We start from the raw sequence: 13,113 nt of genomic DNA, 5'->3' as shown, positions 1-13,113 counted from the left end.
TCCTAACCAATATCTATTTGAATACAAAAATAAGCTAACATGCAAATTTCACTTTTCGCCTAATAATGCCCATCTAGACTAAGCACTTATTACAGACCCTTGTTTTCTTGCAAAGTCTTAAGAAGTGCAAAGGTAACTCAGCCCGAGTTCACCACCCCCAAGAACACCCACTTACAATGACGACACAATCAAAGCCTTTTCACTGTACAAGACTTCTCTTTTATAAAGACTTTGGTTAAATATGTAAGCAATTTCATAGACAGAAAATCTGAGTTATTTTCAAAAGGTCATCTTTTCCAAATGATTAATTTGAACTTATGATCTCATTGTACTCTATCTGACATTTGGATTAGTAACTTTTGAACAGCTGAATTTAAGGTCATTACTACCAGAAGCCATTTACTCCCCCCCCCCCCCTCGTGGCAGATTATTCAAATACTCTGTTATAAGGAAGTCTCACCTTGTGCTGGCATTTGTGCGGCACCCACAGCTATGCATATCGCAAGAAAAAGAAGGAGGGTTTTCCTAAAAGAAAAAAGAATTTTAAAATGTGAAAAAATTCTTAACCAATCAACAGTTTAAAACTCCCTGGGGTTTAGAAGACCTGAATCAAAGCCAGCTGAAGTCAACAAAAAGACTCCCATTGACTTCATTTAGTTATGGATCAGAGGCATAGTACTCTCAGATTGTAGAACTTTCCACTGATGCTAATAGGAAGTTTCACACAAGGGTCAAGGATAATATATGTCCTCGCCTTTCAACCAACACATACCCAGTAGATACAGTCTACATTGTCTTGTCAATAGGAGTCAATTATATTAATTTTGAAATTATTTTATTGTATCTGTTTCATATTTAGAGGCTATTATATATTAAACTACTTTCTAGAAAAATACTATTGTAATGAAAATATAAGACATGACAATTTGTTACACATGATGATCATTGGGCATTTTATCACATATTCTATCAGTTTATCCAGAAATGAAAATGGTGTGCAGTAACTAATAATTTTGTAGGTCTTGTACTTCCTTCTTTTCTACTTGCATGACCAAGATCCCAGTTACACTGCCTCCTAAGAAACACTAGCAATTATATCATGCTCTCCTAGAGGTATAAAAATCACAGAACATCTTTGGAATAAAACTCCATGCTCAGAGGGGCACTCCTGTATTCTCAGGTGACCCATGAGCATAGATAGCAACAAAAATAGATCAAGTAAGATCCAGTTAGATGGGATGTTTTTCTAAAAAACATACGCCAGGAATTATTTTGGGGAAGTTCTATGGTTTGTGTTACCCAGGAAGCCAGACTAGATGATCATGGTGATCCCTTCTGGCCTTGGAACCTACAATTCTATGAATCAAAGAACCCAGAGAGCACACATGCTCATATTTTGAACATTTGCACAATCTACTGTGAGCAGCTTCTGATTTTGGTGACTCACATGCGTGGCGCTTATTTTGTGAGCAGATCTTGTACTACCACCATTTCCCCCGATTGCACCCCTGGTGACATGTGAATTGGTTGGTGTTTTTAGTCCTGTTCCTAGTTTGCCCACATTAAAATTGGAACTAATTAGCTCCCTTATTGGCAGTGATATTAGAGAGATTAAGATAGAGCTAGCACAGAGGTAGCTAGCCTCACTCTCCTACAGATGCGTTCTCCGCAACAGAGATGAAGCACATTGGATAAGCCAGTTTGGAGAAAAACTTCCAATGAAGCTGCCTTTGCAGAGGGCTTCAGCATCATTTCAAAAGCAAATGTTGACAGATGCCTATTAGCCTATATACAGAAATCTATTTTACACACCTAAGAATTAGGCCTATCACTGAGTTTTGTATTACTCATTCTAAACATATCTTAAACTTCATTTAGTTCCACAATCATCTATCTTTGTGCATAACAGAGATGGATTGCTGCATAGTTTTCTAGAGCTTTCCCTTGATGAGCAATTAACCTGAACATCATCCTGTAAAATGTACGTGTGGAAACCACGTTCAAATATAACCACATGTCCACCTCACTCATTGGACTTCCACTACATTGCTGTCCTATAAGCTAAAAATAAAGACTGATGAATACTTCATGCAAGTAAGTTCATTAAGTGCTCTCATAAATAACATCAAAATCCTGTAAAGAACTGAAAGTATTTTTGAAAGCCTGAATAAAATACAGATGTTGAAAGTAGGATGGAAAATATTTGTTACTGCTAAATACAGGACACTTTCAGCAGCTGTCACTTTTGAGTCTCATTTCATTAATGCAGACCATAATGAAAGTTAATAGAAATGTTTGCTAGCGGAACAACAGGTTCTTGTCACCAGAAATCCATGAAAATTAATCTAGAAGAATTCCTGTTAATGTATATATAGTTAGTGATTCTTCAGGGCTCAATCCTGAGGTCTTGAAGGGGCATCCATAAATTATGTAACACATCTTTCAGTGATTTTCAAGACCCATCCACCCCTTGTAACACTGAAACCAACATGCAAAATTAAGGACTCACTCATCCCCTAATTCCTTACATAATTTAAGGACAGCTCCTTGCACACTGCTTGAGTGATGCTCAGTGCTCTGAATGATCAATGACTTCATTCAGAGTTAAGAAACACTCTCAACTCTCAGGAGCTGCCTAGCACATGAGCAGATTAAACCCTTGAATGGCTATTTAATATTTTCTAATTCTACACTAGAAGTCACCAGCAAACAAGGACCAAATCCTGAAAGATGTTTGCATGCATGGTTCCCTTTGACTTCAGTGAAAATTCTGCATGAGACGAGGGGCTTAATGACTCAGACCACAAAGCCTGTTGATGATCGATGGATTCTCAAACTTGTCCCGAGAATGTTCATCGGTTCTTAACTACTGCAGCTATACATTATCACGTCTCTTCTTTCTTGCTACTTCCCTATTCTGGGTCAGCAACTTTTATAGCCTTCTTTCAAAACTCATAATCATATACCAAGCTCTCGTGTAGATTGATTTCTCTGAAGTCCACTGATATCTGATCCATGTACCAAGTCTTTGGTCTTTCCCTCTGTCATCTTCTGTCCACAATCATTGTGAGAGCTTTCCTATTGATATCGCTTGTGGGTAATGCCCCAGCCCTCTGGGGTACATTTCACATGGACATCTGTTCACATGAGCCTGGATGAGCTTTACAGATCAGCTGTCCAAGCCTGACACATTTGGTTTGAAATCAGAGTTTTCCTTCTAGATGAGCTGCTCGCCAAAGCTGACGAGCCCCACTTGCCCTGGCAAGATTTGTTTTATGGTGGTTTTTATTCTCCTTGACATCCTCGGGTCTAAGTGGCATTTTATAGAGACAACACACCACTAACTATCCCACCACATCCTGCTAGGAAATGTCACCAGTTGGTTCATGACTACTTATTGAATATTCATAACATACCTGCAGGATGTTCCCCTGTCTGCCACCTGGGGACATGCCTGATGGGAGTGGGTCACACATACATATTATATTTACATTAGTTTTTTAAAAAAATCCAGTCATTTTAAAGCATCTGTTGTGAGATTTCAGCTTCAGACCTACAAAACAGGGCAATTTGTTTTTGTAGGAGAGAGCATTTTCTGTTTTAATTTATCAGTATCCTTACCTCCCTTATAACATATTAAAATATTATTAAAATTCATTCATTACAGACTTCAATTTATATTTTTGCTCCTACTTTAAGCTCTCATCACATTACATACATTATGAACACAAATCTTACCATAATACTAAATCTTAACAGACTTCCCATACATCCTTTCCAACCATCAGCATGGCTTCCATCTTAACTTCCTTCTTCAACTCCAGCTCAGTCCTCTGAGAGAATAGGGGAGTGTTTCAGGTCACCAAATTCAGGCTTGGATCAACCAAGCAGAGAGTGCATTAGTGAGCCACAGACCTTTCACATTCACCTCCTGGCTGTTATACCCAATTCAAGCAGGGGGCTATTAGCTTGAGTGCCTGGAACAATAGCTGTAATATGGGGAAAGAGTCAGTCGTACAAGGTGATGGGACCCAAACCATTTGGGGCTTTATAGGTTGACATCAACACCTTAGACTTCACCTAGAAATAATTTCTTAGCCAGTGCAGATCATGGATCACAGAAGTAATGTGAAACAGGGTGAAACGCTGCTTGCTTAACAAGCAAATCTGCATGTTCTGCACTATCATAATGCAATCATGAGATGACAAAAGCATGGATCCCACAGTGATGTCCACACTTGAGAGAAAAGGACACAACAACATTCTTGCCAAGCACAGAGGAGAAAAAAAGCATTTTTGGAAACTGCTGTTATTTGAGTATCCAGGAGCAGTTAGGGATCCAGCAAGATCCTTGTGTTGTGAACCTTAAACAAGCTGCAGACACACCTCACTGACTAAGAGGTGCTGATATATTTTCCTCCGTTTTGTTTCTGTTGTTTTTCCCAGCCTACAAGCATTATCTCAATGTTATCATGATTGGTCTCTCAGTCAGCTAGCCCTGGTCTATTTCCCAATGTTCATTAGACACTTGGTAAGTCATACCATCACATCAGACTGGTTCAATGAAATGAAGATTGACAGTTGGGTATCTTCAGCATACTGAACATATCGCAACCCAAACATCCTCAGTAACTGCCCCTGTGGACCAATCTCCATGTTAAACAAGAGGGGCAACAGAATGTGAGACCTGGACATCTGCCCACTACCGCCTCTGAGATCTCTCCAAGTGCAACCTCATTGTGTTCTTCTAGGTTCTTCAGGCAACTCTATGGCACCTTGCAGTCAGTGATGTTGAGGGCATCTTGTAGATCGAAAAGAACCAGCAAGGGCACCTGATCTTCATTCATTGCTATGTGATCAATTATCATGACTTCTGCAGCTTCCATATTATAAGAAGCCTAGAATCAATTGACGGGGGCTAAACATACACCCAACGCGGATGGAGTGGTCCAAATCTCCACAATCTCTTTCCACCTCAGACTGCTATATCCCCAGTTCATAGTAGTATGGCCTCCCAGAGTCCAATGGAATTGGTGTGGTTCCATTGCACACTAAAGAATAGGGGGCAGCATGACTGGAACTTTTGCAGGAGGTCCACACTTCTGCGTGCTGCAGAGAATAGCTCCATATAGACTGATTGCACTGCAAGTACAGAGAGAGAATGGGCAGCAGGCCAGGGATGAGATGGGGCCAGTGTACCATTCCTCTCCTCTCCTCTCTGAAGAAGAGTGCTGCAACAGAACAGCCACAAGGACTACTACAGTAGTGGCCTGAGAGAAGTTCTGCTACTCCACCATGGATTTGGAGGAAGGATGCCTCCCTCCACGGTGCTTGCACAACTCCCCTGTGAACACCCAAGTTACTCAAGCTGTGCACTGTGAATAGGATTTGGCATAAGGTAACACATGTAATATGTACCTAGAAGAACTTTTTTTTTTGAATGTTGACAAAATTTGGAATAAAACAACTGAGAAAAATAAAAGAAAATAAGTTACTACAAATGTTTTGTGAATTTTTTACCTGATTCTTTTTTATTTTAACCAGTTCTGCTATCCACAGTATCTTAAATACTTCCATTTGGACTACCCAAGGAAAGCCTTTCATTAAAGTATTCCTCTATATCCTCCTCTTCACTAATAAATTTAGGGTTTTTTTCATTTTATAGACAGTGATACCAATATAAGATATAAATAAAACAACAATTCAGGACTTGCAGCTAATCAAATGCAAAAAGTCAGTAAATAAAAGTATCATAGAGTTATATGGTTCACATTTAAGAATTAAAGGTTTTGTCAATTGAACTCAAACGGAGCCTGGAAGTGCAAGAAATGCACGATCAGGTACATTACTGCATACCCTGCACAGGGAACACTGGAACCACATTTGACCTAACAGCATCCCCTCAAAAAGGTGCTTTCTAGATGATAAAAAATTGTGTACTTTCCATGAGGCCTTTATTTGCTTAACACAAACACTTCCTTATCCCAGAATGGCCAAACCAGACAGTCTCTACGCAAAAGAATAAGTGGACACAAATCTGACATTAGGAATCATAACATTCAAAAACCAGTAGGAGAACACTTTAACCTATCTGGTCACTCAATAACAGACCTGAGGGTGGTAATTTTGCAACAGAAAAGTTTCAAAAACAGACTCCAACGAGAAACTGCTGAACTCGAATTGATATGCAAACTAGATACAATCAACTTAGGCTTGAATAGAGACTGTGAATGGCTGAGCCATTACAAACATTGAATCTATCTCCCTATGTAAGTATTCTCACACTTCTTATCAAACTGTCTGTACTGGGCTATCTTCATTATCACTTTTTCTGTTGCTTAATTGGCCTCTCAGAGTTGGTAAGACAACTCTCACCTTTTCATGCTCTCTGTATATGTATATACGTCTCCTCAATATATGTTCCATTCTATGCATCTGAAGAAGTGGGCTGTAGCCCACGAAAGCTTATGCTTAAATAAATGTGTTAGTCTCTAAGATGCCACAAGTACTCCTGTTCATTATCCCAGAAGGTGCTTATTCTCTCTACTTGCTCAGCTAACCTGGGGACAAAATACCCTTAACTGTACTCATGCAAGTAAACTCACTGGAGTCAATGGGACTATTTCTGAGAGTAAGCAAGACTCGTCCCAAAATTATTTCTGTGTGTAAGGCAAGCAGGATCTGGCTCTTGAATTACACTTAGTTCTCTCAAACATTAGAGGGTACTCATCTGCCCGTTGTTTCTAATTGAGATAAAACCCCCTCAACACACACATTCTCTCTCTCTCATTGCCCTTTAAGAAAACACAACTATCTTGGATAAATATGTCATGTTGTTTAAACCCTGCCAGACGGAGCTTCCTATAATACTTTTCTCCCTGGCTGGCGACATACATGAAGTTTATTAATGGATGGATTGCTACTGATTCTGACACAAGGCTATTGGGCAGGGAAAGACAGCTCCCCTGCCAGGAATGTGCAAACCAACCCCAGTGTCCCAGAAGCAGCAGCAGTCTCCCAAGAAGCCAAACTCCTTCCCCGCTGCTACTTTCATGTTGCTGTGTTACACAAATGTATGAGATTTTTCAAACTCTTCCATCCCATTTCAAATAGTTCAGATTTTTCCCCATCTGGACGCAATTTGCAAAGCCCTGAATTACCCATGAATCCATCTGAGGGCCTAATTCAGAGAATGCAGGGCTTGGGAAGGGGAGCTGGAGGAGCAATTTGGTCAGATAGTAAGAAATAGTGGGCAGCAGTTCTAGGCCAGTGCCTGGGACACAGGCACCCCTCATGCTTAAACAGCTGTCAGGGGTAGAGTTTAAAATGACAGAATACAGAGCAGGATCTTTACTTCAGCTTAAACCCAGAGACAATCCTGTAGCACAGTGTGTCTGGACTTTTAAAAAACAAAAGTAATTTAAACCAAATGATGACGATGATTATTTTATTATTTGCATTAGTGTAGCGCTCAAACTAGCTGAACATCACAAGTTTTGGACACAATTAGGTAAACTTCAGTTTGTGCTGTTGTACTACTTTAACAAATGTATTTGAATTTATCTAGCATTAAGATCCCTCTACAATTTTGTTTAATCCCACATTAAAAAACCTGTTACCTTAGATTTAAGGTTGCTCAAGGGGAAATCTGACCAACACAATCACTGAAGATCAAGAAGATCCTGAATTAAGGCAACCTACATTCATATGTCTTAATAGCTAAACATCATGCAAAGATCCCTCACCTCCACAACAAACTCCCTTGCACTTGCACTATATAACTAGTCACAATGTACAAACCAAATGCCTCTGCTGCCCACTCAGATTTACAGGCAACTTTAATTCTGACCACAGCTAGGTTAACATATAAACTTGACAGATGATGTGCACTGATAAAGTCTATAATGTTATTTTTACATGAAAAAGTATGAAATCATGAAGTTGTATGTTTTAGTGCTACATAGAGGAATTTGGTGTGTGCACAGTGGTAGTTATATGTTGCAAATGCAAGAAAAGTTGTGGAAGTAAGGAGGCATTTGAATATAGATTGCCTGACCTCATGATTTTCAGTAATTCAGCAACCTAAGCTGTTAGCAAAGGTTTTGGTTTGTTAGTGAGAATTTCCCAGGTTTTTAATAAACACTGTATATGTCAACTCTGATAGTTATTCACAGGACTAGCTGTCATCATTGACAGGCAGCAACCCCCACAGAGCCACAATCCACACACACCCTCTTAGACCCTTGCATACAGCCCGGATTGCCGCCAGGTTCCCCACCCCACACAACTTTGCTGTCCCCCACAGGCCCCAGCCTTTCAGTCCTGATAATATATAACCCCTTCCAGGCTGGGCTTCCCATTAAAAGCAGAATGTGGTAGGGTATTAGGAAGGCATAGGGAGGGGCAAGTAGTGGGGATGGATTGTGCATGGAATGGAAAAGGGTATGAGGCTGGGGGGTATAGGTGCTGGCGGGAACAGATGGACAAGGGAGGATGTAGAGAACCTACAGGAAAGCAGGTATGGACAGGGGCATAGGGATAATCTGTTGGGGGTTATGAATCTGTAGGGGATATGGGAGTGGCTGCTGGGAAGGGGATGAGGGGACAACAGAGGTGGGGGGATTTGGGCGGTGCACGTGGAGAAGCGGGCTTGAGATGAGGGGCTGGGGAACAGAGTTTAGAGGAACTCTGCAATGACAAACCACGGGGGGAGGAGGGGGACTCATCAAAGACCTCAGCGCTAGGGAACCACGGAGTTCTCCGCTTCCCCCACCACGCTCCCCACAGCGCCCTGCTCCCCCTCGGTGCTGCTCGCCCCGCGCTGGGGTCCACCTGATGCTGTCGCACGATGCGGGGCGAAGGGGAGCAGGGCTGTGGGGGGGCCTCAGTCAGAGGGGCAGGGTCTGTGCGGGGGGAGCCCCACTCCACTGAGCCATCAGCGCTGCCCGGGAGGGCTCGGCGGTGCTCCAAGGCACCGGAGCTGAACGGGGGTCTGCACCGGGCCGCCAGCAAAGCAAGGACTCCACACACACTGCCCCGGGGAGCCCTGCGCGCCCCTACTCAGCCCGCTTCCCCCATCAATTCCCGCTGCGCCTTCCCAACCCCCTCGATACCTCTCCCCAGCCCCGCTATGCCCCCCCCCGCAGGTGTGACAGGGAGCAGCAGCACCGAGCTCCGCCGCGCACTCCTCCCTCAGAGTCCCCTTGTTCCCCGCCATGCCTGCCGCCCAGCCCCTCTGCTCCCCCGGGGGCAGCCCCAGCGAACGCATCAGCGTTGCCCGGCAGCACAGAGGGCTCCTAGCGGACACGGGGGGCAGCCGAGTGCTCGCACGCACAATGTGAGCAGCACCCGGTGTGCGCCGGATCTGGAGCTGGGGGTGCGGAAGTAATTTCCATCGGCAGCACCCCACTATCAAACCCGTCCCAGCCCCCTGCCTGTCTAGCTCGCCGGTCCGGGGATGAATGTGAGAGGGAGCCTGGACCCCTTGGTGACGGGGTCTCCGGGGAGTGGGGCATTTCGAAGCAGGGCTCACCGATGTTGCGTCTGCCCCAGTCGGTGCACACTTGAGCTACACGTACCTAAGCAAAGCGAACTGGCTCCTCGAGAGTGAGCGTGTCAAACACGGAGCTTACATTCCATCGCCGGGCTGTGAAACGGGGATTTCGGGCTTTTTAAAGTGCAAATCTCAACACCCCCTCACACACACACACGCATTGCCGTGCCCGTGCGGCTCACCGAGCCAGAGACCACCAGGCACGCCGGAGTGTTTGTTTATAGAAACGAGACCAACAGACGTTTCTATACGAAATGAACGCGCGGGCGGCTCGCTGGGACGCCGATCCATTGCGAAGGCGAAACGGAGCGAAGTCAAACTGCGCCCGGCCGGAGTGATCAGATCGGATTCATTGCCTTGATCTCAACCCCTCCTTACGTGTTTAAACAACACACAGGTGTGTTTATAACGCACACTTCCCAGCCAGGCATCTGCCCCCCAAAACTTCCGCCCCCAACGCCTAACCCCCTCTCGCCCCGTCTCCTCCTGCCCTTTCTTCGGAGAGACTGTCACTAAGATGCACCAGAAGAAAGCACTTGTACCTATCTTTTGCCACCTGGGTCTCTGGCATAATTTGCACGTAAAGATGGGGGGGCGCGCCTCTTATTTGGGCTGCCCTCCCTCCCCGCACATACAACTCCATACAAATATTCGAGGGCGTCTTTGCAATTCCCCTTTCGCGGCGGCGAACTGCTGATCTGGGAACTTTCCGCCCTCCGGCTCTTCGCTAGGAGGCTGCAGACTTCACAACCGCTATTACGAAATGATTCATTTCTGCAGACTCTTTAAATAGCCACTAGCCCGAGTAATCAATCTTAGGCTGAACAGGCGAGGGGGGCTGCAGCTAAGGACTAGCAGCTCCCCCTACAAGTGCGTAGAAAAAAAGCCACTTGAGCATATCCTCGATTCTAAAAATAACGCCAGGGTCTGCCCTAGCTGGGAGGAAGTCGAAATACCACTTCCCCTTAGTTTCCTCACATTATTGCCATCTCTCCATCAGCAGCAGATCACCAGTGACAACACAATCAGCCAGAGCGGTCTCCCCCGGCCCCAGAGCCAAAGCCTGTCCGCCCCTGCTGGGCTCACAGCAGGGAGGTTTAGCCCAGCAGCAGCTCCTGTACTATTGTTGTGTCCTCAGAAAGCTGCGGACAAACACACACACTCAGTCATCTCTTTATCGACCCCTTGACCCAACCCCCTCGATTCATAACTCGGGAAACTCCATCAACTGCTACCCTCGATTTAAAGGTGCTCTCATTACTAAGCTAAACAGAGACACGCTAGCACCGTTCATCTGTCTCCCACCCGGGAGAACGCCTGGAGCGCAGAATTCCCCCCTCCAGGGGAGAACTCGCAAGCCCAGGAGTTGGCAGTTCGGGGTTTGGTTTTTGTTGGTTTTTGAAGATAAGTGAATCCCGTAACTCATTTCGGAAGCGGGAGACCTGGAAGTCGCTAAGTCCGCGAAGCCTGTTTTAGCCGGCAGTGGGAAACGTGCCAATAAACTTTTCCTTCTGCGCGGTTTGATTGCTTTAACATAAACCGTCTGTAGACCCGCTGGCAGAAAGCCTTTTAAACAGGGCATTTTACAAATTGCAAAGACAAGGGGAACGCGTAGCTCCAAAATAAACTGCCTGCAGTGCTCACAGACACTGACAAGACGAGCGCTGTGTGTGCAGCGAACTGCAATCTTCACTCCCACCCCCACAACACACACATACCCTTGACTGCTGGGCTCTTACTTACGTTTTTGCCGTGGGAGAGATGCTTCCAGTCCTTGTCCTTTTTGCTCCTAAATGCATTTGTCTGCATTTGTCCGAGCAGCGAAGATCTAACCGAAAACAGAAGCCAGCTCCAAACCGCTCAAGGTTCAGGTACTGTCCATGAAATCAACCCCAGAGCAGAGGTCCCTTCCGAGCTCTTGGCAAGCCCTAGTGCGTCCCCCGCATGGTGAAGGGGCGTGACTTGGGGGTCTCACTCTCGGAGGAGTTAGGGAGAGGCTGGCATCAGTATAAACAAGAGCGGAGCGCTCGGCTTCACACGTGGTTCACAGACAGGAGCCTTTGCAAGTACCGCGGAGCCCTGCATTGGACTCGGCGATCCGCTGCGGGGATGGGGCGGGCCAGGAGGGGACGTGCAGGAGAAATCCTTGGCTGGGGTGAAGAAACGGTGCCCAGGTTACCAGAGCCTTTGCAAAGCGCTTGGCCGAGGTGTCTAGTGGCGATGCACAGGCGTGCAGCGTTGAGCGCAGCCTGCCTCTGGCTGGGGAGCAGAGCCGCCAGCCGACCCAAGGCAAACCCTCCCCGCCCGCGCTCGGTGTTAAATTTCACCGCTCCCTGATTTGCGATTACATCATCAAACCCGCCTCACCCCCGCCCGGGCCGAGCCGCGCAGAGCCCCGCAGAGCGCGCGCCTGGCCCGAGGCGGGGCGCACGCGGTCTCGGGGCTCCTGCCTGGGGCGGGAGCTGCCGCCGCCTCCTCTCTCGGCCGCAGCACTGTCTGCAAGTTCTAGCAGCCGCCTGCTGCATCGGCTCTCCTGGGAGCCCTGCACCTCTTGATGGGCCAGGAGAGTCGCGCGGCCTTTGTGATCCTTTCCCGAATGCATCTGTCCAAAGGTGGCCTCCTAAAGCATCTTCTCTGTCCCTGCTCCCGCCTTCCTTCTTGCTGATCTGCTTTTTCTCCCCCAGACACTTCCTTTCTGGTCGGCTCCTTCCCTTGCCCTCCTTCTCCCAAAAGCTCTCAGGTAGCCAGATTTAGCTCTACACCAAGGTAAATGAGAGTAAGGCCAATGAAGTAATTAAGAGCCCCTCTGATTTACATCTACGTCCCTGGGAGCGGAATGTAGCCCGGATAACAGCAGTCCACTTCCCTTTCTTGTCATGGTCCTGCTCCAGCGCCCACTGACTGAAGCCCTGGGCTAAACTCCGCTGTCCTGCTCCTTGACAGCCTCACTTACCTACAGCCTTGTCACCTTATATTTACTCATTTAATAAAGAGACATTGCCAAGTCTCCTTTTCATTATACAGTGAATCCTTCTTTCTAAGTATGACCAATTTAATAAAGAGGGGAGGTTTTGTTTCATTTTGTTTTTGGAGCAAATCAATGACACCAGAATTTTTCAGTCCTTACCCCAATCTGCTGTTTGTATGTTACCCAAACGGATTAGCAGTGGTGCCGTCAGGCTAAAAATGAAGGGGATGGGAGACATAAAACTGATGAATGTATTTAATAAAGCTAAATGGTTAGCATCTGCTTAGATTCCTGCTGGGGTTCAGCAGCAAAGTCCTGGCAGAAAGATATAGGCTCAAATAAAATGTGGGGAATGGGGAAAAAAGAGGATGAAATGATATATAGAGAAAAATTAGTTTGCTGGAGGTTTTGCATCTCAAATGTAATTAAACCAGGATCTAAGAAAACTCCCTCTGGAAAATGTATGAAGAACAGATGTAAATTGGAAGCTCTATAATGCCAGAAGAAAGAGGACACCCTTTTCTGCCTTGTCTTTTTCATTTCTTTTCCAATGTTCCTACCTTGCCTCAGTAACAATATATTATATAGTGTT

General features: G+C 45.6%; 1 protein-coding gene across 1 annotated transcript in view; it reads right to left on the bottom strand.

Annotated features, from left to right (window-relative positions):
* COL24A1 (collagen type XXIV alpha 1 chain) overlaps positions 1-11,836 on the bottom strand; it is a gene marked incomplete at its 3' end in the record, with an annotated part of 230,410 nt that extends 218,574 nt beyond the window's left edge. The window contains 2 exon segments of the mRNA XM_034780084.1: positions 461-525; positions 11,297-11,836. Of these exon segments, the coding sequence (XP_034635975.1) occupies positions 461-525; positions 11,297-11,352 (121 nt within the window).
* Between the last annotated feature and the right edge of the window lie 1,277 nt (positions 11,837-13,113).

The sequence above is a fragment of the Trachemys scripta genome, chromosome 8 (genome assembly GCF_013100865.1).
Source record: "Trachemys scripta elegans isolate TJP31775 chromosome 8, CAS_Tse_1.0, whole genome shotgun sequence".
In the NCBI taxonomy this organism is placed as follows: Eukaryota; Metazoa; Chordata; order Testudines; family Emydidae; genus Trachemys; species Trachemys scripta.
This window is presented reverse-complemented; position numbering and strand designations above follow the sequence as displayed.